Raw genomic sequence first — 25,843 nt, forward strand, 5'->3', positions numbered from 1 at the left:
TCCTCTGATTGCCTTCAAAATAAAAGCCCTGTGCTGCTCAGTTAGTGAGCGTTAATTAAGAAACAGTTTAGTTTATTTCAGTTTTTGTGTGAAAACTGATGTCATCGTCATTTACATTAAATTACTTTATATTAACATTGTATTTATTATACATCACATTTACAATATATAACTTTACATTACTTTATATTTACAATACAAAGTCTTGACAATGTATTATATTCATTATATAACATTATTTTTACAGGACATTATATTTACATAACATTACATTATATTGCATTATAATTATGTTACATGACATACCTCTATATTATTATTATATTTACATGACATTATATTAACTTGTTTATGTCAAATAAGAGCCTTAGTGTGGTTCTGTTTTAGTTAAACCATCCTCGTTTCATCGCCTGCTTCACTTTCTCACTTCGCGACGCGACATGAAATGCTTTTATTGTGAAGCTTCATGCCCTGACTTCCTGTTGAGTTGTGTTCCTTAATGCAGATTCTCTCTCTCTCTCAAAAACTTGAGATAAAAAACAATGAACAGAATTTTTTTGGTCCAGATGAGTTTATTTTGTATTTAATTCAGATTTTCAGACATGAAACTGACTCATAATTAAAGGAGATGTTTACATCACATTAGATCAGATGCGTTCAGGTGTTGCAGGTGAAAACTCCCAGCATGCTCCTGGAGTGAGCTGCGGTTAGTTGATGCCGAGGCGGAGCCACTGTAGGAAGAGCAGAGATCAGTGATGTAAAGCTGTAGGTGTTACAGTGGCCTGTAGGGGGCACCAACAGAACGGATGTTACCTGCTGAAGGTTCAACTCAATCTTCCCCTGATTCTTCTGATCTAGAGTCCTGAACATTTCTGTTACATAGACACAACACGTTATACAACAGAAACAGTCACATATACACAGTCACTGATCATCTGTATATACAGTCACTGATCATCTTTATATACAGTCACTGATCATCTTTATATACAGTCACTGATCATCTGTATATACAGTCACTGATCATCTTTATATACAGTCACTGATGGTCTTTATATACAGTCACTGATCCTCTTTATATACAGTCACTGATCATCTGTATATACAGTCACTGATCATCTGTATATACAGTCACTAATCATCTTTATATACAGTCACTGATCATCTTTATATACAGTCACTGATGGTCTTTATATACAGTCACTGATCATCTGTATATACAGTCACTGATCCTCTTTATATACAGTCACTGATCATCTGTATATACAGTCACTGATCATCTGTATATACAGTCACTGATCATCTGTATATACAGTCACTGATCATCTGTATATACAGTCACTGATCATCTGTATATACAGTCACTGATCCTCTTTATATACAGTCACTGATGGTCTTTATATACAGTCACTGATCATCTGTATATACAGTCACTGATCCTCTTTATATACAGTCACTGATCCTCTTTATATACAGTCACTGATCATCTTTATATACAGTCACTGATCCTCTTTATATACAGTCACTGATCCTCTTTATATACAGTCACTGATCCTCTTTATATACAGTCACTGATCCTCTTTATATACAGTCACTGATCCTCTTTATATACAGTCACTGATCCTCTTTATATACAGTCACTGATCCTCTTTATATACAGTCACTGATCCTCTTTATATACAGTCACTGATCATCTTTATATACAGTCACTGATGGTCTTTATATACAGTCACTGATCATCTTTATATACAGTCACTGATCGTCTTTATATACAGTCACTGATCCTCTTTATATACAGTCACTGATCATCTTTATATACAGTCACTGATCGTCTTTATATACAGTCACTGATCGTCTTTATATACAGTCACTGATGGTCTTTATATACAGTCAACATCTGTGTAGTTAACGTGGTTGGTGTCGTGGTCGTAGTTGTTGGAGGTCATGTGACTCACTGTAGAGCAGCTCCAGTCGGATCAAACAACCAATGAAAGAGTCGAAGTCGATGGCGTAACTCGTGTCAGAGAATCGACTCACGATCTCCTGGATCACTTCACTGTTCACCTGGAAACCTGCAAACACACAAACAAATGTGACCTCATCTAGTTTGTGTTGTTAGTTTTACAGTCACGTGGTTCAGTGTTTTCTCCTCTTGAATCATGTGACACTACATAGACACGTGAACAGCTGCATGTTACCATGGTGATGACAAGCCTTAAAATGACACTGAAGTACTGACTTCAGACCAGCTGCCCTGACCTCTGATCCACACAGGAAACCCAACGTGGACGAGGAGATGATGAAACCGACAGACGTTAGCCGTTCAGTGTGCAGTGATACTGAGGATCCACCAGGGGGAGCTCTTTACTGGGACTGTTGGAACCAAGCAGCACCTCCCTCCTTCACTCAGGGAAAAATTCTCAATGTCCAAGACTCCAGAAACATTAATTAAAAAGAAGCTGGAACTTCTGGTTCAACAAACTCTGAACCCTCTTTTTTAAATCCACATGAACCCGTACAGGCCGTTTGAGCACTGTGCAAAAATCCATGTGGGCAGAACTAGAAACATCTGTAACTCATTAATAAGTGAAGAGAACATTATCATAAACCTTGTTTTATGGAGTCTAAGATGAACAGAACCCTCTTGTGGATTCAGGTTCGAACATCTAGAGCTTCAACAACTCTTGAACTCTTTAAAGAACCTGACAAGAACCAGAATCTTAAAGAAAATCCTGAACCACTGCAACACCTCTATGATGTTCTCCTGAAGTTTTAGAAAGAGTCAGGGAACCTTGTCGAGCAGAGCCAGAACCCTGCAGAACCCTGTTTTGAACCTGGGCCCCCACTCCCACCAACATCCTGAACCCTGAGAGGAACTCAGATTTAACCTCTTGGTTTTCCTCGTTGATCAGTGTACGATCATGAATGTGACCTCATTAAAGAACAAATCTTACCAGCTTCAGCCAGCGCAGCTCTCATCTCATGACTGCTCATCGTTCCAGAACCGTCCGAGTCGTGACCCTTGAACACCTCCTGAAGGAGAAGAAGGTCATGAAGGAGACGTATGAATTTTAAATACACAGATTTCGTTCTGTAGGATTTTTCTAACCTTTCCTAAAAACAATAGATTTCCAGTGAAGTTCTGCATCATATTTATTTACCTGAAGCGACTGACTCATTTAGAACCAGCTCCCATTAACACATCGTATTTATCTGACAACATGATTCTGAAGAGTCTCAGAACTTCATTAAACAAAATGTCCTTACCAGGTATCTCTGGATCTTTGTCCACAGAGTGTGGAACTCCACCAGACCCAGTGTGGTGCTACCGTCCATCTGAAGACCAGTTAAAGATCCTGTTCTGAGAGTTCACACGTTCTACGTCTGCAAACACAAACTGAGTCCAACATCTACGGTTCACCAAAGGGATTAAATCACAGATTGAAAGATACGTCCATCAGGCTGATGATGCTGCGACACGTCTGCAGAGTGAATCCGTCAGTTTTCATATCAGATCCTTCAGACAAACAACAGAAGAGTTTAACAAACAACCTGAACACAACGTCTGAACCTGAACACAACGTCTGAACCTGAACACAACGTCTGAACCTGAACACAACGTCTGAACCTGAACACAACGTCTGAACCTGAACACAACGTCTGAACCTGAACACAACGTCTGAACCTGAACACAACGTCTGAACCTGAACACAACGTCTGAACCTGAACACAACGTCTGAACCTGAACACAACATCTGCTTCATTCAAATAACAAGAGACTGAAATATTTTCTCCTTAAATTCACTGAAAACTGTGGTGAAACTTCGTACTCTGAGCGATCACTTTGTCCAGAATCTGCTGGAGCTCGAAGGCTGAAATTTCTGAGTCCTGTCGAAGCAGAAGAAAATCAGACGTGAGAAGTTTTATCTGAATATGAAGTGAAGTGGTCAAGTTATTATATTAAATTACATGTCTTTACATTTCCTGAGATTTGGACGAAGAGATGTTTGAAGTGAGGGTCCACGTCATTCTGTCCAACAGCAGGCTGGAACATAAAGTATCATTTAGATTGAAATATTGTTGGTCTAGTAAGAAACGTCAGCTTTTTTATATTTAACTAAAGGAACTGAGTCAGACAAGTTTGTGTCTTTTCTCACAGTTTGGGTCAAAACAGAAAGTTTGTATGAAGAAAGATCTTAAACCTCATCGATGCTGACGTCTACGTCCTCCTCCATCGGTCTGAAACAGCAGAGACAAGACGTCAGTCACTGCAGAAGAACCAGCCACCACTTCATGTCCCTCATGTCTCACCTGCTGCGAGCCTCTTTCTCTGTGAACACCCTCAGGACGAAGCTTCCTTTGCGGTGCGCCTCGAACGTGGACGGGATGATGACGTATTCTCCAGGCTGCACTTTGAAGCGCTCACACACTTCCCTCAAGTTGATGAAGTTTTTACTGCGTGCCACCGCCTCCATCCTCAGCAGGACGTCCGGGCCCAGGTGGATGTTACTGCGACCTTTAAACTGACCACAAAAGAAGGGTGACCCACACTTGGGAGAATTTGACCGGTTGGGTCGTCAGTCATGACGTCCTGACACGTCAACACGTCAACATGTCATGCTGCATCATACACTGTAAAATGTGGTCAGTAAAGATTCTCTATGAATACAGTATTCAGGTATATGTACTTAGTTACTTTGTACCACATTTGAACACAGTGACAACTTCCTGTTTGTTTCTCACCTCATCAGGAACCTGAGAAAACACAAAACACACAAAGATCAAACACGGTGAAGTACACGCTGAGTGTGTGTCTGTGTGTATGTGAGTCTTTGTGTGTGTGCACCTGATAGATGGCGAAACCAATGGTGTTGAGGTCTCGTCCAAAGCGTCTCTCTCGGCGAGCGTCTTTCTGCATCAGTCCGATCAGGGCGGTGCAGCCGTCCTCGCCGTCGTCAGGGTCATCGTCCACGTCGTCGAGTCGGATAAAGAACTGAGGGTTGGAGCAGAAAGTGGCTGCAGAGAGAAAATTATGTCAGGTTTAAAAAAGGAAACAGATCCTTCACATATTCCAGACATGTTCCTTCACATGTTCCTGACCTCTGAAATCTAAACAGGGCAAAGAAATTCTGTCCAGATGTTCTTGAGAAATGACGTTTTCACTGTTTTGGTTATTAATTTAGTCCTAAATCAGTCAAAACAACAACAAGGTTGATCAATTATTTAGAGGTCAGAGGTGATGAAGACGAGCTGAGCAGAGAAGATGGCCGCCACGCTGCGGACTCGTGTATCTGTTGTGTTCAATCTGTGAACTTCATTCTTTTCTTCTTTTAAATCTGATAAAAACTCATTATACTTTTTTATAAATGAGATGAGAAGCAGGAGTGGGTCGTTAGTACCGGGGTAGTTCCTGCAGCCGCCAGCGCTGGAGCCGACTCTCCACACGCCCTCAAACTCAGAACAGTTCCATCGACCGACCTCGTTGCTCGTCAGCGTGTCAGGTGTCAGGTTGCAGATGTCAAGGCGTGAAAACTGACACAGGAAGTCTGTGTAGGACATCCTGCCGACAGAAAGGATGAAGAAGATGAGTATGAAGATGAAGATGAAAAAGATTGTGTCTGTCCTTACCAGAACTCTCCATCTTCAGCACAATGATCCAACTTCCTCTTCTCCTCTGGCTGAACTCCGTCCCACTTCTCCGACCTGACGAACCAAAAAACACATCTTCAGTTTGACCAATCAATTACAAACTGATGGACACACTGATGGACAGATGGATGTGAAGGAACATGGACGGACAGAAGAGAAGGACACGCGGACAGATGGATGTGACGTGGTGTACTTACTCGTCGCTCCAGGCTCCGGTCCACTCCACCTGACCCCATGGGTTCCTGATCCTCAGCAGCTCCACAGGAGAACCACGGTGAAGAACCTGCAGAACCAGTGACGTTTAATTAGCCCACTGCCTGTTTCAGATTATTTATTTGAGCGTTTCCCACTGTCTCAGCATTTCCCATAATTCCTCACCCGCTCAGCTGCAGTGATTGAGTAGGCGTGACCTTTAACCAGCTTCTGCCCGGTGATCGCCTCCGTCTCGTACGAGCTGGAAATCTGACAAACGTCAACATGAAGGATGGTCAACGATCACATGACTTCACAGATGTGATGATGTCAGAGATTTAAGTCAATGTTTACTAACAAGTTATTTATTCAGTTCAACTTATTCAGACTGAACGAGCTGATCAACATGAAGCTAATGAGCAGGATTCTTCTGGTTGAATGTTAGCTAACAGTTAGCTCAGGTAAATACAAGGAGTCGCACAGTGTTCCCTTTATTTCGGTGGATTCATCGGACTCCTGTTGGCCAATCAGAAACAGCGATCATAGTTCCTGGAGTGTTCAGGTTTGTCAGTGTGTCGTGTTTGAGTGAAGATTTTAACGTTTACGTCGATGGAGCAGCCGAGCAGCGAGCCAAGCTTCAGAGCTTTCCACATGATGTTGAACAAGGAGGGCGGAGCCTCCTTCAGGTCATAGCTCTCTGCGATTCCTCCGGTAAAATCCTCGAAGCCCTCAATACTCGAACCTCCGGTCAGAGCCTCGTACGAACTGTTCACCCTGCGGGAGGAGACGCAGGAGTACGAACATCAGTGCTGATGGTTCGATGCTAGTTCATGAACAAAAGAAACGTTAAACCTGCTAAGACGTAGAAACAGGAGTTTTATTCAGATTTATCTAGAAAACAGGAATAAGGAGTTTATCTTCATGGTCGCCTGCTCGTTCGTTCACGTTGTGTCTCTTTAAACTCTGACTGTCCCGCTCGTCTTCCACCGTTTTCCTCAGAACAAATTTCACCAACTATGATAGAACAAAAGCAGATCGGTGAACATGACGAGTACAACAAGTCATGAGGACATCGCACCAACGTCACGATCGAGGAAATTATAGTTCCCTTGAGTTGAAAATGTGTTTCTAAACATTTCAGCCGAGTTAAACTTCAGGAGAAGAGATGGAAGCAGCTGATGTTTCAGGTGGAAGTGACAGAAGCTTACAAATTAAAACTGAAATTGAAGATTTCTTCAAATTAAAAGCTGTTTTGAAAACTTTGTTGTGGTTGTGCTGATGATGTTAAATAAACGGTGGATTCCTGCAGACAGGTGAGTTACAACAGGTGAGTTACAACAGGTGAGTTACAACAGGTGAGTTACAACAGGTGAGTTACAACAGGTGATTGGCATCAGCTTCTATCTGTTTGTTTTCCAGGTGTGTCTACACCGAGTGTTTACTGAGTAAACGCTGCTCCACCTTCTGCTGATCACCACGAGCTCCGCCCGACTCTCCCACTTACTGCTCAGTGATTGTCTGACTCCACCCTCCCTGTGTTGTGACGGACAGGAACCAATCCAGCCAAGTGTCACTGCTATCCCTCACGATAAATCAATTTATTTATGACAGTAAATCATAGACTGTTTATAAAAGTGAAGCCAATGTAGAGGTGCCTGAAACCTGTCTTCTGTGTAGTGACCAGCAGGGGGCGATTCCACTGGTAGTTTCTATAGAGGTCTATGAGAAAATGATTCTACTTCTCACTTTATAACGTCGGTAAACATTAAGGAGTTTATGTGTCAATCTCTAGTTTGCATTTGCTTGGATACCACACTTTGATTGACAGCTAGTACTGTCCAATGGGTGCACGTGGCAGGTGTGAGTCCTCGAGCTCTCAGTCAGGCTCCACCCCCTACTCCTCCACATATGGTAACTTCTGGTTCCAAAAAACCAAGATGGCGCTGAACAAGATGTCAAACTGAGGCTTCAGAGCAGCAGCTCACAAACCACCGGGTGATGTCACGGTGACTGTTTATGTTTATTCATTTCGTGGTTAGTTTGTATGTTTATTTGTTTATATCTGTCTCTTACTTGGCGTAGGCCTTCTCCAGCAGGGGGCTCCAGAATTCTCGCCCCTCAGCTGAGTGGACAAACAGCAGTTTCCCGTCTCTGGTTGGCAGCCGGTCGTCCACAACCACGTCCACCCACTCTCCGTACTGCCACAGCTGCATGAACAAGGAACATGATGTCACTTAAGGTCGTCATCACGGAGCCGTCTGCTCATTGGTCACAGAAGAATAAATCAAGTAAGTGAACACTGAGTAAATCGAAGTTTGTGTTTGACCTGGAAGTGGAAGATGCCGGCGTACTGAGACTTGAAGCTCTGAGCGGGAGGTACCACTCTGCTCAGAATCTGAGAGTCCAGAGTCAGAGAGGCGATGGCAGCCAATAGCCAGCAGTCACCTGACAGACAGAAAGCAGGTGAGGGTGTTCCTGTACTTATACCTTTGTGGGGACCATTTTAAGCATAGACCTACAGAGTGAGGACATGTTGACTGATCCTCACTTTTTCAAAGGGCCGTTTGAGGGTTAGAATTAGGTTTAGGTTAAAGTTAGGTATGTATGTATTATTCCTATGAGTGTCCTCACTAAGATAGAAGTACAAACGTGTGTGTGTGTGTTCTTACCCAGAGTTCCCTGACATATGTCGGTCCTTTTCGCTCCATCAACAATAAACTGAGGATCAGAACACAGCTCCTGATTGGACGAGACGGCAGGTGATTAATGATTAATGAGGAAGTAAATACACAGGATTACGCAGTGACTCATCTTGTCCTGGTTCATGTGTGAAACCACATCAGAGTCCAGACTGGTGTTGGTGTCTTCATTTGAAAACAAACTTCCTCCTTCTCACTCTTCATATAAAACTCATCACAGCTTACAGCGCCCCCTACCCTGGAAGACCCTTCCTGCCTTCTACGTTCAAAGCCCAGTGAATGTAAACGGGTGTGTCCTTTGAGGACAGATCCCACCCGTCCTTCACTCTGAGTCAGTGTGATGTCTCACATCTGTACAACATCTCTGAGTCATCCACTTTTTCACCACAGAGATTTGTTTTTATTTCTTCACGTTAGAAGCTCCCCCTCACTCCCAGTGAATCAGTGGAGGATCCTCTGCTGTTCACACTGCTCCTGGATTTAGACTCTATACAGGAGCTCAGGAGGAGAAAGACCAACTGAGTCTGACTCTTTGTGTTCACACGTGATCCTCCAGAGAAGATCCAGAGAAATGAGGAGCTCAGGTGTGAAAGCAGCTTTAGTGTCTGTCTCTCTTGTGTCCTGGTCACTTGCCTCAGCGCTGGTGAAGCCAGTAGCCGGAGGCATCATGTTTTCAGGTTGTTTGTCCGTACCTACTTTATCCCATTTTTGTGAATGCGATATCTCAATTACACCTTGAGATATCACAAACCTTCATTTGGACTAAAGGATCACCTGATTAGAATTTGGTAGTCAAAGGTCAAGGTCACTGTGACCTCACAAAGCACTTTTGTTTTGCCTTGTGAACCCGAAATGTCTGGATCCTTTCACATTTGGCACAAACATTCACTGAGACTTTACATTCTGAATTTCAGTGGTGAAGTTCACTGGTTGGTGGAGGCATCAAGCTGCAGTGCGATATTTCTAGTTGTCTTTGTCTCTTTTAGTATCTGTGTTTAATCAACGTCAATTAACTCTTTGACTCATTCTCTGCAATTTCTCTGTTTTTTGTGTTTCTGTGATTTGCGGCTCTGCTCACCGATGGGCGCTTCCACTCCACGCCAATGGTTTTGGACGAGTAGCGTCCGAGCTGGTTGTATCCCAGAGAGTCCCAGGTGGCAGGGAAGGTCGGGTCACAGAAGAGCGTGCCAGTCTTTAGACATTCGCTACGCAACTGCTCAAAGTCCTGTTTGTTGAAGGGGATGGCGTGGGCCAGGCTGCCGACACCATTCTCGTCCCGGGCCTTCCTCCTGGCGAGGTCCGCTGCCGTGCTCGTCATCGTGAGTCTAGTCCGGTGAGTGCCTGAAGAATCAGCCGAGAGTCTGCCAGTATCTGTAGTTACTAAATACTAATCGGTCACCTGTTCAGAGTGAGGCTCAGGTGTGTGTGTATTTGTGTAAGGTGGTCAGTTAAGGGGCGGAGTTTGGGTCCAGGTGAAGCAGTGTGATATCAGCTGAGTTAGTCAGAAAACAAACAGTCTGATAAACACTGACCAACACCTGAAAACACGCCTGAGGCCGGGTCACGCCTGACACCACCAGCAGGCGGCGTCCTGGAGCTGAAGCAGCTGAGGTACTTCAACGTCCATAAAGCCACAAACCAGGAAGTGTGTCCGTTCTCTGTCTCCCCCTGCTGTCAGTATGAGGCCTAGCTCTGCTTGTTTCAAAGTTTATTTCCATCCGGGTGCTGAACGTCACCATGTGATGAATGTGTGACACGCATGGACAAACCTGTGGTTTCAGGGGTCAGAGGTCAGTTTCTCTGAGCTCTCAGGTATGTCACTGTGACATCATCAAGTTCCGTCAGTGTTGTGAAGTAAGTAAACAAACCAATGGTGTGGAAGAAGCAACCAATCCTCCTGGTCAGCCCCATAGACTGTTTATATAAGGTCAGCCCGCGATTCTGCTTTCTCCGCTTGTTGTTGTACCCGTTGAATGTCGGGGTTCGGGGGTAAATGATGGTCTTCATAGCCCCCCCCCCCACCTCTCTTTCTCTCTCTGTCTGTCTGCTTGTGTGCTTGTAGTGGATGGGCAGAGGGGACATTTAATTATGTGATTGGGAAAATTAAAACTCCAGGGACAACAAAGGGAATACAAAGTATGGGATGCATATTTGATAATTTATATCATATAAAATATTTAATTTATATCGTTTAAAATCATGGGGAGAGGGGGGAGCTGGCTCATTAGCATTTAAAGGAACAGGCACTCAAAACAGGTCGCTCTGTGGAGGGCTGTTTTATACAGGGTAAAAAGCTGTTTTATATGATCCTTGTGGTATTTTGACCAAAGTATGTTACAGACATTTCATTAAGACCCCAAGGAACCATATCAACTTGTGGTAAAATGGACATGCTATGTCCCCTTTAAGCCACTTAAAGACACAAAGTTTACGAGTTTTAACACGTTGACTCATGTTCAAACACTCAGTCAGCTGATGTCAGGTCTTAGTCCTGATTGGACGCTGAGACTCTGTCAGTGACGTCAGAGACAAACACACTTCTGTCCGGACAGTTAATGTGTTACATCTGTTTGTGACGTCACTTTGATTCTGTTTGTTTCTGACAGAGAGAGAGAGAGAGAGGGTGGGGGGAGAGAGAGAGAGAGAGGGGGGAGAGAGAGAGAGGGAGACAGAGAGAGAGAGAGAGTGGGGAGAGAGAGAGGAGAGAGAGAGAGAGAGAGAGAGAGAGAGGGTGGGGGAGAGAGAGAGAGAGAGAGAGAGAGGGTGGGGGAGAGAGAGTGGGGGAGAGAGAGAGAGAGGGAGAGAGGTGGGGGAGAGACAGAGAGAGAAGGGAGAGAGTGGGGAGAGAGAGAGAGAGGGAGAGAGTGGGGAGAGAGAGAGAGAGAGAGAGTGGGGAGAGAGAGAGAGAGAGAGAGAGAGAGAGAGAGTGGGGAGAGAGAGAGAGAGAGAGAGAGAGTAGGGGGAGAGAGAGAGAGAGAGGGTGGGGGAGAGAGAGAGAGAGAGAGAGAGAGAGAGGGTGGGGGAGAGAGAGAGAGAGAGAGACAGAGAGAGAGAGAGAGAGAGAGAGAGAGGGTGGGGGGGAGAGAGAGAGAGAGAGAGAGAGAGAGTGGGGGAGAGAGAGAGAGAGGGAGAGAGAGAGAGGGAGAGGGTGGGGAGAGAGAGAGAGAGAGAGAGACAGAGAGAGAGAGAGAGAGAGAGAGGTGGGGGAGAGAGAGAGAGAGAGAGAGAGAGAGGGGGAGAGAGAGAGAGAGAGAGAGAGAGAGAGAGAGAGAGAGAGGAGAGAGATGGAGGGTGGGGGAGACAGAGAGCGGTAGAGAGAGACAGGCTCCTCCTCTAAGGGCGGAGGTGTCACTCTGACTGAAAATCTGTCAAACTTTGTTCAGAAGAATCTGCGGAGTTTTTCCGTCTCTCGGTAAAACTCCTCTCCTTCTTCTCCTTCTTCTCCTCCTCCTCCTCCTCTTCATCATGGCCGGTGTGGCCTCCACTCTGGCCAAGCAGCGCGCCTTGGCCGCGGGCTTCGGGACCAACGCGAACGCGGTTCGGTACCTGAACCAGGACTTCGGCTCGCTCCGGGCCAAGTGCCGCTCCGCCGGGCGGCTCTTCTGCGACCCGACGTTCGCCGCCGCCCCCGAGTCTCTGGGCTTCAAGGAGCTGGGCCAAAGCTCCCACAAGACCCGGGGCGTCACCTGGAAGAGGCCCACGGTAAGATCCCGGGCCTGGATCTGGATTCAGGTCCGGATGGGTGTGTTTGGCTGGAGGGGTGGGTGGGGCTGGAGGTTGTGTGCGTGGGAGGAGGGGGATGTTTGTTGGTGAAGGACCTGAGGCAACTCATTCTATAGTGTGTGTGTGTGTGTGTGTGTGTGTGTGAGTGTGTGTGTGTGTGTGTGTGTGTGTGTGTGTGTGTGAATGAAGAATAAAGTTGTGTTTGTTTCTCGTTCCGTTTTGACGTCACGTCCAAGTTCTATGTTTGAGTCAGAAAGTTGAGATTGAGATTTTTAAGGGGACACAAACATGCAGTTCAAATTGCGTTCGTATCGAATGTAAATACAGACATGAAAGTCCACTTGTCTACGTTCACCTGAAGATGTCCTACAGGATATTTAGAGACACCTAGTGGTGAAGTTACATGTTCCAAACATCTGAGCCCTGAGGACACCAGGACTCTGTTTTCACACACCAACATGTCCAGACATTTCCTGGAGCTCATTTTTCATGAAGCAGCAGCAGGAGATTGTCTGGATCCGACATGTTTGTGTTCTTCCAGTTCCACGTCCGTCACGTGTTAGAAACCTCATCAACTCGCTCTCTGGGAAGCTTCCACACATTGTCCTGCTGTCTCCTCACATGGACTCACTCTGACATGTTACAGATGTTTTACCAGGAGGCTGCAGGAGAAGATCCAGAAAACGTCCAGAGACACTGACTCAGACATTTGTATGAGTTGTTGTGTCGTTAAAACATCAGCAAAGTTGTTACGATCCTCCACCTTCGTCGTAGTGGTTGTAGGTGGGTGTTTTGGGATTTTGCAGACGGGCGACTTCAGTCTGTAACCTGAGATGTTCTTGCTGTAATCTTCACGCCTGCATCACGGCTGCCTCAGGCAACATGCGCATGTCCTCGAGACCATAGCTGCGGTCGAATAGTCCATTTTTCTTAGGAACATTCTTAACTGAGTGAAATGACCTGAAGTGTTTCAGCAGCCTTAATAAGAGCTGTTTGAATTCTCTACATGATAAGGAAAGGAGCTTCAATGCTTCCTAACTTATCTCCTTTAGCAGAGGAAACAAGAAAAGGCTGCCCAACAAATTTCAGTCCTGTTTTGTTTTTTATTTCCTGTATAAAGTGAAAACATCTTTTTTTAGGACGTGTCATTCTGTTTTAAACAGGAAACTTTATTATTAACGGTCAGGGCACAGAGTACTGAACATTTTATGTGTATCTTCTTTTATTAATAAAGTTGTATTTTTAAAAAACGCCAATTGCGATAAGTGGAACCAGATTTTCTCTGCACCGACGTATTATTTGCAGGGCGTGAATCTGGATGTTCTAGCCAGTGGGACTTCTGCGTTGTGCCTCTTAGTGGAGTACTCCAGTAGCACATGCAGTTTACTGTGTGTGCTACTGGAGTACTCCAGTAGTACACACAGTTTACTGTGTGTATATGAACATAATTACGCTCATGACACCTCTGGTCGTCTACGTGAACATGTGGCTAAACAGGAAGTAGATCTCCGGCCTGACGAGCCACCCGGTCTCTGTTGTATTGAGAACGATGCTCTTGTGTAAAGTATCACATTTTATAACTAGTGGTTTTAAAAGTGTCGCTGTTACATCAGAGACATTTGACGTGATGATGTCATCATGTTTAGCACATGTTATTACAATCGATATGATGGTGATCATGAAATTTCAGATTTTATCACATGACACATGAACACATCCTGAATACCAGAGAGATGAGTCACTACACTGAGGATCAGAGGGGCTGAGCAGGACACACACACACACACACACACACACACACACACACACACACACACACACACACACACACACACACACAGTACTTTTCCTCATGCAGATGTGTCACTCCGTGTGTTTCTCCGTCAGAAACAGGAAGTGGAACAGAGGAAGAGGAGGGAGTGACAAGTGTAACACAACATGTTGTGATGTTTTTATCTGACCACACACGCACACACACGCACACACACAGGTGAAGTGAAGCTAAATCATCTGTATCACCCCCTGGTGGCTGGCTGCAGTATAGGTCTAAACCCCTCCTCCTCCATGTTACCAGATGGGACACGGCCCAAACAAACACTATTTAAGTAGATTAAATATATGATCAGTTTGGTTTGAATTAGTTTTTTGATGATATTAAAAACTGGTCCGTCAACTTGAGCGTCCTCGTCTGTCTCTCAGTCTCACGTCTATCTGTCGTTTGACAGGAGCTCGTCTCCAATCCTGAGTTCATCTTGGGCGGAGCCACCAGGACGGACATCTGCCAGGGAGCTCTGGGTGAGTTTTCCTTACAGTCCTCAAACACACCATAACAGAGAGCCTGTCAGACTGTCCCTGAACGCACCACCTACACTCACAGCTCATGGAGGAAATGAAAGCCTGCTGGCTTTGATAGGGGGCGTGTGAGACTCGTTGCCAGGCATGTATCCTGCAAACACAGGCAGCTAATGTTCACGTCTGTTCTCTCGTCACAACGTCATGTGAATCACAGAACATACAAAACACACGAAAGGAAAGAGTCACTGTAAAAAAAATCACATGTCTGTTTTCAATTCATGAGGTCGAAGCAGCTGAACTGAAACTTGATCTTGTGTAATTAGAGGGCGCTGCCATGCTGAGCCCTGATTGGCTGAGGAGGAAGAGGTCTGCCAGCTATTGTTAGAGGGCGAGAGACACTGACTCAAACATCAGAGAGAGAGGGAGTTATGAGCTGTTAGCACACACGCTAACACCCAGAACCACAGAGTAAGAGAGACACACCCTGCAGTGTAGTGGTTGTGGTTGTGCGTCAGCAGTGAGTCGTGTCTCTGTTAAACCACAGCAGCAGATCTCTGACTCTGTTGTTGTGTAACATCATGAAAGTTTAAACTTGAAACATTTCAACAACCAGACTCAACTCATTCTACAACATTTCTGCTGCAGGAATCTAGTCCAGAGCCGCAGGCGTCCGTCCTTTGATATAAACGTCCACTTGGACTTGAGGATGAACTAATTAGATTTTTGTGGTCAAAATTCAAATGTCAAGGAACGTAACCCATGAATGAATCGCTTCAGCTGTGTCCCAATGCAGCCTCTGCCTCTGTTGGACATCACATATCAAAGGCTCCTTCCAAGCGGGAGGATCGCTCACAGGCCACCATCTCCCAGCATCATTGAGCTTAACGGGGTAATGGTGGCTGGAAGCAATGAGACCAGGGTCCTATGTTTACTCTTTTAGATGCACCAGGCTTCAACTCAACCGAGCAGCTAATGGTACACTGTTTATAAAACGTTCTCGTTGTGGTTAACTGCAGCTCTGTTGCTAGGTAACCGTGCTGATTGTGGGACAAGCTGGTGATGCAAATCATAGAAATCCTCCGGGGACCAGACCGTCTCATGTCCGTTCACGGCTTAATCATGACAGAACTTCACACAATGTCCAATGTCCGTCCAGGTGACTGCTGGCTGTTGGCGGCCATCGCTTCCCTGACCCTGAATGAATATGTGATGGCCAGGGTTGTTCCCACCGACCAGGGCTTCGGTGACGATTACGCCGGCATCTTCCACTTCCAGGTACCAGATGTTTGACATCAGCAGCGTAGTTCTGTGTGAACTATGGTTTGAACTCAGGATACAATCAGTGATAAACTTATTATTACAGTTACGTCTTTATATGATGATCTAGAAAAACAGACAGTTGTTAGTTTCACGGTTAGCCCTGGGACTGTTGCTATGGTTACCTGACAGGGGCTAAACAGTGAGGTGAACACGTGTTTAATACACGAAGTGGAAACATGTGAAACTAGATGGGTCTTAACAGCGAACCCTGTGGAACTGAACCAATGTTAAAGAAAAACTCTGCAGTAGGTTGTAAAGAGAACTCGAGGCTCTGACTTTATTTTAATGACTGAGATCTTTATTGCTGATTCAACTTCTTCTAATCCCACTTCATCAGTTCAGTGTTTAAGATTGTGTAACAACTACAGGTGAAGTTGCAGATTACAACCACATGCTGAGTGCTTCACACTGAATCAGCCTGTAACAGGTCGAACAACGAAGGAAAACAACTGTAACGTAACCTCTTTCATAGCGTTGGAAGACAGGAAGTAGAATTCAGAATTGGGGGAACTTTTCAAAGTAAAAGTGTTAGACTGTCTCCTCTGTCTCTGCTGTGTAGTTCTGGCAGTACGGGGAGTGGGTGGACGTGGTGATCGATGATCGTCTGCCCGTCAAAGATGGAGAGCTGATGTTCGTCCACTCAGCCGAGGGGAGGGAGTTCTGGAGCGCTCTGCTGGAGAAGGCCTACGCCAAGTGAGAGCATCCTGAGATTTAACAACTTTCACACAACCTAATCGTGCTGATCGGCCGAATGCAGACCAACAGAATTAACAATGGACGCAACAGACGACGTACAAGTCTCTGAATCTAAATCTGATCAGTCTAATCTAGAACCAGTTCCACACAAATAGTCTGAATCTGACAGAAAACAACTGGAGTCAGAGAACAGCTGCGTTTTGTCCACCATGATTTCTTTCCATCGGAAATCAACCCAAGTTGAGGTTTATGAGACAACAGACAACAAGTACGTGTATTACTGCCCCCAGCTGGTGTGGAGTGCGGACTACGTAGTGTTCGGTTCCCAAACCTGATCAAATGTGAAGCTGACCAAGCAGCTCTGAACTGGTTCTGCATTGTCACACTTCAGTGGGAATCCACTCGTAGATTCTGTGAGAGATTCAGAGAAAGTTTAAAACTCTAAACTCTGAGGCCACTTCTTTTCTTAATAGTTCACTGACATTCATCTTTTATCTTCACTGAATAGTAAAGAACTCTGTAATCGTATAACATGCACAGATTCTGCAGTCGGTCCGTGTGGACCACAGCGACGAGTCACAGTGAAAACCTCCAGCAGTCATGGATTAGTTTCACTCTGACGCTCAGTCTGATGTTCTCGCTGCAGAGTGAACGGCTGCTACGAGGCGTTGTCCGGAGGTTCGACCACCGAGGGCTTCGAAGATTTCACGGGAGGCATCGCTGAGAACTACGACCTCAAACAACCTCCGTCCAACCTGTTCCAGATCATCAAGAAGTCCCTGGAGGCTGGAGCGCTGCTGGGCTGCTCCATCGACGTGAGTTTGTTTTTCTCTGCTCACACTGTAAGATATTTGAAATGGGATAATACAACTATTTCATTTTGAAGATTTTCCTGGTTGTTACAATGAAACGTCCATTTTGTCCTGGCTCTCAGTCGCAGTTCAGACTTTTCCTTCTGTCCTAGTTTTTGAACTGAAACAGACGTTAAAGCTCAAACTGTTCAGATTTGACTCTTTTCAGATCAGATTTGTTTGTGAAAGTCTAAAGAATAAACCATCGACAGGTCAGAACATTAGTTTGATTGGACTTTTGAAGATGAAGATGAAACAGTCGTCTCTGTTTGTGTCGTGTAGATAACTAGCGCCGCAGACTCTGAGGCCGTCACTCGCCAGAAGCTGGTGAAAGGCCACGCCTACTCACTGACCGGCGCCGTCGAGGTAACACAGCGTCCTGACAATGGCATCATGACAGATGAGAATCAGATGAGGTGACATAAGGAAAATGAAATGTTGTTTTGTTTCCAGGTGAACTACCGTGGTCGGCAGGAGAAACTGGTGAGGATAAGGAACCCCTGGGGTCAGGTGGAGTGGACCGGAGCCTGGAGCGACGGGTAACCATGACAACCACAGCACCTGAACACAACATAACACAGTTCATATCAGACAGTGATAAATCTGAGCAAATCAACCCTCCTGTTCTCTGCTAACAGCCGTGCCTCATTGTAGAGTATGAAGACGGTTCTGTTTGAACTCTGTGTTATTATCCTTCTGTTATACAGATCGTCCGAGTGGAACTCTGTGCAGGGAGACTGTCCAAACGCAAACGCTGAGGACGGAGAGTTCTGGTAGGTCGAGTCTCCACAAGGATAGATAAACCTCTAGCTTGACCCATTTGACCTGTTCATGTAATGGTAAGAGAACCGAGGTCAAAGGTCACACAGCCCTAACATCCTTCATACAAAGGTGGAACTGATGGTGTTGGTTGTTGGTGTGGAGTGACAGTTCTTCTCCGTCCTATCTCTACAGGATGTCCTACAGTGACTTCCTGCGTCACTACTCTCGTATCGAGGTTTGCACCCTGACCCCCGACACCATCGAAGACGACTCCGTCAAACACTGGAGCGTCAGCACGTTTGACGGCACCTGGAGGAGAGGATCCACCGCCGGAGGCTGCAGAAACAACCCCTGTAAGTGCTGAACCTCCTTGCACCTGCACAGACTGCTCTCACTGACTGAAGCTGTAATGAATCTGTGCTAAAAGTGAAATCAGTATATTCAAGTAAGAAATTCTCCAAATGAAGGTTCAGAGATCGAGGTGGCCTCTGTCTGATCAGTCGTTCGGATGAACCTGGTGCCCGATTGGAACAGATGGGAGGAACTATATGTACATTTATGTCATCGGTAACGTTAGCATTAGCAGCTGTTATCCATCAGACTTCATTCCTTCACTTCTGTCTCCAGAGGTGAAACAACACCTTTCACCTTTAACCAGCTCGTCCTGGTTAGTGTGCTGCTCAGAGGACCTGGTGTTTTAACCTGGTCCTGGTCAGAGACCATCACTACCACCTGCTCCAAAAGGAAACTGTATTGAACCTTTTAAGAGTTCCGTGGTGAGAGGTGATGGAGCTGGAAGCTGTTTCTTCTTCCACAGACACATTCTGGACGAATCCACAGTTTGTGATCAAGCTGGATGAGGAGGATGATGACCCAGATGATGGTGAGGTGGGCTGCAGCTTTGTAGTTGGTCTGATCCAGAAGAACCGCAGGAAGCTGCGGAAACAAGGAGAGGACATGCACACCATCGGGTTTGCCATCTACGAGGTGAGAAGAGAAGACAAAGATCTGATTATGAAGAAACATCTCAAATATGTAAAGACACATGAAATGTGTTCTTTTAACGCAGACGTGTTATATTTTTGTCTTTGTTTATTTCAGGTTCCCAAACAGGTGAGCACCGGACCCCCTAACACCTTCAGGTCAAAGGTCACAGGAAAGCACACTCCTCAAACCTCCATCCAGGACACACCACACATTTTAGATGAATCTGTTTGAAATTGAGCAGGAACGCCTGAAAATTGTTGATGTCGGTGGATGGAAACTTTATTGAAAAGGTTTTCGTCTAAAGCTGATTTCCGTCGTGAACTCCTGCAACGTTTGTCTGGACAATTTGTGTAGTTAGTGTTTCTCCTTTCCAAGTGGACGTCTTCGTCTTCTACGTGTACGGCTCCTCTTCTTCATCCTGAGATGTTTGTGTTCTTCCAGTTTCACGTCCGTCACGTGTTAGAAACCTCATCAACACGTCCACTCGCTCTCTGGGAAGCTTCCACACATTGTCCTGCTGTTTCCTCACATGGACTCACTCTGACATGTTACACACATTTTACCAGGAGGCTGCAGGAGAAGATCCAGAACATGTGCAGAGACACTGACTCAGACATTTGTTCTCACACACAGAACCTGCAGAACATGTGAGGAACATGACTGAACTTCAGTTCATGCCTGAAAGCACATAACGTACAGTCATGTTAGCAGGTTTTAGCAGTACTGGTTTAGGGTTAGTCAGGCTAGCTTTGTTTATGCTAAGCTAAGCAGCTGTTTGTTTGAGGAGGTCTCAGTGTTGTTAATGCATCATAGAGGTTGTTCCACATGTAGATGATGAAACGTTAGCAGAACGATGCAGTCCAGTATCTGCAGATACAAGAAAATCAATTTAGAAGCTGAATATGTGAGAAATGTTCAAGATCTGGACTCATACCTGAAACACACAAATACGTCTCAAAGCTTTCTGATGCTTCTGAAGCTCACAGGATATAAATCATGGATAATATCGAGCCGTCTTGATTGTCTTTCATCCCTCCCTCAGTTCCAGGGGCAGCGTGAGGTGCATCTGGATAAGAACTTCTTCTTGAGCCACGCTCAGACGGCGAAATCAGAAACCTTCATCAACCTGCGCGAGGTCAGTTCTCGCTTCAAAATGCCTCCAGGAGAATATCTGATCGTCCCATCCACATTCGAGGCTCACCTGAACGGAGACTTCTGCATCCGAGTGTTCTCCGAGAAACAGTCAGAGACTCAGTAAGAGCCTGAGACACACACACACACACACACACACACACATACACACACACACACACACACACACACACACACACACACACACACACAGCCACACACACACACACACACACACACACACACACACACACACACACACACACACACACAGCCACATAAACACACAAACACACACACACAGCCACATAAACACACACACACACATACACACACACACACACACACAGCCCACATAAACACACACACACACACACACTCACTCACGCCACATAAACACACCACATAAACACACACACACACACACACACACACACACAGCCACACACACACACACACACACCACATAAACACACACACACACAGCCACATAAACACACACACACTCTCCCACACACACCACATAAACAAACACACCACTGGACAAAAACGTGTCTGTAGCTGCTCTGAATGAAGGTTTTCATCGTCTGAGTTTACTGTGTAAACGGAAAGTGTGTGTGTGTGTGTGTGTGTGTGTGTGTGTGTGTGTGTGTGTGTGGTGTGTGTGTGTGTGTGTGGTGTTCCTGTACTTATACCTTAGTGAGAACCATTTTAAGCATCGTGTCAGCTCCTCACTTCTTCAATGTGCTGCTTGAGGGTTAAGACTTGGAGTTAGGATCATCCTTTAGTTTGGATGGTTAAGATTTGGTTAAGGGGTTAGTGAATGCATCAAGCCGATGAGTGTCCTGTGTGTGTTTTCTAACATGTCGACTCTCTTCCTGTCAGACCGTGTGATGATCCAGTTGAAGCTGAGCTTGAAGATGTGAGTTTCAAATATCAGTGAAAATTTAAAATGGCTGCCGTATCGAACACAAACATGAAGTAACAACATCTAGTTCTCGTGTCGGCACAACTGACATGAAGCTGCACCTGGGTAGTTTAGCTTAGCTTAGCTTAGCTTAGCTTAGAGAATCCCAATCCAACCAACATACATATTTGTATTTATTTAAGTTACAACACAGTTTCCTTACTTTTATAATTTATTATAGTTTATTGTGCTTTTAGCGGAGGTTGTACAGATTTTAGAGACATGAAGATTCTCCAGGAAATGACATCACAGGAAATAACAATACCAACATTGAAACTGTAGGAACATTTCAGGGTCAAAGGTCAAACCTGAAAATGAGTTTGTTTTTAGACAGTGAGACAGAAATGAAACACGATGTTCGATGACGTCCACAGACATTTATACTGTTGATGATAAATGATGAAATTAATCTAATGCCAAACAAAATAATTCAATTAATCAATTTGACTGTGAGTCAGCAGTTTGTTTGTCACCAGTTCTGCTGACTAATAAAGGTTTTCTTGAAAATTGTGTCCAGGAGACGGTGTCAGATGAGGAGGTGGACGCAGGATTTAGAGGCCTCTTCTCTAAACTCGCCGGAGATGTAAGTTTCTGTTTGTTTGTCGGATTCATACGTGATGATGACGTGCACGCCGCCGAGCTCCAACAGCTGAGATCAGGTCTAAGACGAGACAGAACCTCAGAGTCGATCAGGATCCTCGTGGACCACTTCCATCAGAGGACAAGTACGTGGGACTACAAGTCCCATCAGGCCAGGGAACGAGTCAGGATCCACCAGGAGGATCAGATGGAGATCTAGTAATAATTCCCTGACGACCAATCAGAGCAGATCCCTGTTCGATCTATTTTCAGTTGAAGAATTCCATAATTAAATATGTTCACCGTGCACAGCATCACGTGCACAGAGTCATGCTACATGCTAAGAGCTAACATAAGTTACATGCTAACAACCAACATAGGACAGAACAGCAGGATTAATATACAGATGAATCGATCAATTAATATAAAATCAACATGGGAAACAAGTTGTAGTGAAAACAACAGTTTATTAGTGTTTCATTCTAAACTTTACTAAAAATAAAATGACTAAATAAAATAAATGAAATCATAATGTGGTTAAATAAGCCTGACAACATGAGCAGGTTTTTAAACTGGTGTTGTGTTCTCAGGACATGGAGATTTCTGCAGTGGAGCTGAAGACCATCATGAACAAGATTGTCGGCAAACGTGAGTTTATGTGAAGCTCAGTTAAATTAACTTGAGTGCCCTCTGCAGGTGGGAACTAAAATCAGGTTTTTACCTTGTTAACGGTAACATCAGCTAAGTGACACTAGGAGGCCCCGCCTCTGAGCTGAGGTCAACCAATCACAGTCTCAAAAACAGCCAATCATGAAACCTCCAGCTCAGAGTTTGAATTACCACAACTGCTGATGCTATGTCAGCTGGTTGAGCGGTTGACCAATTACAACAGAGTGGTCCAGCTGGGCTTTATCAGGAGGGGGGTCTTAAAGAGACAGGAGCTAAAACCAAGAGTTTCAGACAGAGGCTGAAGAGAGGAGCTGCAGCGATGGACAGTCTGAGGAAAGTGATTCTGAACTTTAGAGAATGAAAACATTTCAACACTAATTAAAATCATCAACCTTAAAATGAGAATAACACGTCTCCTTTACACTGGGTCTTAAACTTCCTGTTTCCAACAGGAACTGACATCAAAACTGACGGCTTCAGTATGGAGACGTGCAGGGTGATGGTCAACCTGATGGACGTATCCTTTAAGATTAAAACTCACAAGAATGGGTGACCTTGTTCAGGTGAACGTACCTGTCTGCAGCTGGTACCTGTATGACATCACACATCCTCTGTGGATGTGAATATATCTGTGTGATCTTTAACCAAGCAGCAGGACAGCGGGAACGGGAAGCTCGGTCTCGGAGAGTTCGCCACACTGTGGAAGAAGGTTCAGAGATACCTGGTGAGACGTCACCTCTCCCCAGTAAAGTCCAACATGTCTGACTTCACCTGCTGGTGTTTAACGTCTGTGTCTTCATGTGTCTCTAGTCCATTTACAAGAAGAACGACTCTGACAACTCTGGGACAATGAGCACTCCAGAGATGAGAGTCGCCTTCAAAGACGCAGGTCAGTTGTTATGTCTCAGCACTGGCGACACCTAGTGGCCGAGGCTTTATATATCTTTTTGTTCATCCATCTGACTGATTCTTGTGAACATGATATGTCCAAATGCAGTGAGGGAATTTCTTCAAATTGGTACAAATGTTCAGTTTGACCCACAGATTAACAGATTAGGTTTCAGAGGTCAAAGGTCAGAGTGACCTCATATTATTACAACAAAAGATTTTGATTCAGGATTTAAGACTCAGTATTACAGACTCAGGACTCAGACTCAGACGGTCTCAGGTGAATCAGGATGAATATGAACTTCTGATGTTCGGTCAGAATCTCTTAGCTTCAGAGAAACAGTTCAACCTGAATTGTGATGATTTCTTCTGACTCACGTCTCAAACCTCCTCCTGTTTAAACTGTGGTGAATCATCGCTCGCAGGAAACTCTCAAGTGAAGCGTTTCCTGCTAACTAACATCTTCTACTCCTCTTCTTCTTCTCTTCGTGTTCTCACAACTAAAATAATGTTGTTTGTGTTTCCTCTGCTGCTGCTGGACTCTCCACATGTCACTGTCGGTAAACTGATGATGATGGTTTGTTACGTTACGTCCTGTAGAGTAACAGCTGCATTAGCATTAGCAGTCTTAGCATTAGAAGTGTGTCGTAGAAAACATTCAGATCTTTGTCATACTCAGAATGAACTTTAAAAGTTTTTTTTAAATGTATATGTAATCGTGAGAAGCTTTTTTAATGTTTAGTATTGTTTTTGTAACATAAATATAATTAGATTTTTTTTGTTTGTTTGAGAAGTGTTTCCTCGTTGAAATACTCAGCAGCGATAAACTGAAACATCGTTTGCTGTTAATCAGTGAAAGAACCACATCAAACAATTCAATAAAATGTGTTTGTTTTGTGACAATATATTATATGTATATCTAATCCTGCTAAATGCTAACTAGCCTAGCTGAGCAGAATAGCAGTGGTTGGGTGCATATTCTCCGTTCTGCTACGCTAACTCAGTCGGTCTTCCTCCAGGTTTCTCCCTCAATAACACCATCTACCAGCAGCTGGTGGCTCGATACTCCGACCCCGACATGACCATCGACTTCGACAACTTTGTGGGATGTCTGATGAGGCTGGAGATGATGTTCAGTAAGTCAACACTGCATTTAGCTAGCAGAGCTACCGGAGGAGCGCTAACGGAACTGAGAAACCTTTTCTCCTTTAGATGTGAACGTTAACGTCAGATCTGAATTTGATCAGAAATACGTCAAACACACAGATTGCCCTCCGATCAGAAGAAGATAAAAACTAAACTGATCCTGCTAACTTACAAAAGATCTGAGCTTAAATAAATGAACACTTCTTCTAGTATTTTGTATTATAAACGTTTCCACGGAGACAAATCCCGTCCTTGGTTTTCAATCTTACTGATTGAAACAAATATTTAGCAGAAAAACCCGTCTACATGACTGTTTCCTCCCATGATGCATCTGTGTTTATATTTAGAGAACTTTAATAAAATAATCTGGTTTTAGTTTCATTTGATTCAACTTTAAAATTGTATATTGTTCTCATAGAGTTCATAAATCACATCAGAGAATTAAAGGCGGGATTTTCTTGTTATTAATGAATGAAATGAGCACAGGTCACCCGAGGAGGTTCGTTACCTGACGAACGTCTTCATGTACATGAAGCTGAAACATTAGAATCGTTTTAATGAACATGATGAAAAACAAGTTGACGTGTTTTAAAATGTGAGTTTATTTATAAGAAGAGGAGTGAGTCCAGTTTTAATGAAACAAACTGATTCATATGATATAATAATTTGATGTGCAGTAAAAACAAGACACTCGAGGCAGATTGTCTCTTTAGATCAATTGACCATTGAATAAAGTCCTGAATCTGATTTTAACACGTGTGATCCGTCTCCTGCAGATATCTTCAGGAAGCTCGACGCTCACAACAGCGGTTCCATCGAGCTCGACTTCAACCAGGTGAGAACGGACCCACTGGACCCTCCGGAGCCGGACCTGGTCTATAACTGTGTGTTCAGGTTCCATCCAGGTGTTGACGTGTCTGTGTGTGTGTGTCTGTTTACAGTGGATAAACTTCGCCATGATCTGAGCCGTGACTTCCTGTTCGCCCAGAGTCCCAGTGTTAACGCAGCACGCCATCTTCCTGTTTACAGACGCCGCTTCACTCCAAATCCTCATGTTTTATATAGCGCTTGTGTTTACTTATCTCTACACAACCTGACTGACAGCCGCTGTAAAGTCAATAAATATATTCACAAATACCTGTTGTTTCTGAAATTAAACATTTGGATGAATTCAAGTTGTCTCTGTGTTCAATTCAAGGATCTTTCAGCTTAACATGAAAACTGTTATAACTGATGATTAATCATATAAATGATCACAGGAATAAAAACCGAATTTACTGATTTTAACA

General features: G+C 44.5%; 2 protein-coding genes across 3 annotated transcripts; one reads left to right on the forward strand and one right to left on the reverse strand.

Annotated features, from left to right (window-relative positions):
* Positions 1-567: 567 nt before the first annotated feature.
* LOC118119505 (calpain-2 catalytic subunit) lies at positions 568-10,563 on the reverse strand. Its single transcript, XM_035173559.2, has 21 exons — positions 9,619-10,563; positions 8,511-8,580; positions 8,168-8,286; positions 7,915-8,048; positions 6,447-6,615; positions 6,028-6,111; positions 5,847-5,932; positions 5,629-5,703; positions 5,400-5,560; positions 4,847-5,016; positions 4,744-4,755; positions 4,312-4,523; positions 4,203-4,239; positions 3,980-4,045; positions 3,831-3,888; positions 3,453-3,517; positions 3,268-3,336; positions 2,955-3,033; positions 1,956-2,072; positions 814-872; positions 568-731 (listed from the first exon to the last, which is right to left on the reverse strand). The coding sequence occupies exons 1-21, from the start codon at positions 9,856-9,858 to the stop codon at positions 708-710; spliced, it is 2,106 nt and encodes a 701-aa protein (XP_035029450.2). The 5' UTR covers positions 9,859-10,563; the 3' UTR covers positions 568-707.
* Positions 10,564-11,843: 1,280 nt separating this feature from the next.
* On the forward strand, positions 11,844-25,729 carry LOC118120876 (calpain-2 catalytic subunit). 2 transcript variants are annotated; one of them, XM_035176302.2, is made up of 21 exons: positions 11,844-12,242; positions 14,489-14,558; positions 15,715-15,833; positions 16,438-16,571; positions 17,221-17,389; positions 17,708-17,791; positions 17,879-17,964; positions 18,133-18,198; positions 18,380-18,540; positions 19,005-19,174; positions 19,289-19,300; positions 20,217-20,428; positions 21,191-21,227; positions 21,790-21,855; positions 22,442-22,499; positions 22,973-23,037; positions 23,173-23,244; positions 23,331-23,409; positions 24,428-24,544; positions 25,331-25,389; positions 25,496-25,729. In XM_035176302.2, the coding sequence occupies exons 1-21, from the start codon at positions 12,006-12,008 to the stop codon at positions 25,517-25,519; spliced, it is 2,097 nt and encodes a 698-aa protein (XP_035032193.1). In that variant the 5' UTR covers positions 11,844-12,005; the 3' UTR covers positions 25,520-25,729. The 2 variants fall into 2 exon arrangements, with proteins under 2 accessions (XP_035032193.1, XP_035032202.1); XM_035176311.2 differs by having other exon boundaries at positions 11,845-12,242; positions 23,176-23,244.
* The last annotated feature ends 114 nt before the right edge of the window (positions 25,730-25,843 follow it).

The sequence above is a fragment of the Hippoglossus stenolepis genome, chromosome 2, assembly GCF_022539355.2.
Source record: "Hippoglossus stenolepis isolate QCI-W04-F060 chromosome 2, HSTE1.2, whole genome shotgun sequence".
NCBI lineage: Eukaryota > Metazoa > Chordata > Actinopteri > Pleuronectiformes > Pleuronectidae > Hippoglossus > Hippoglossus stenolepis.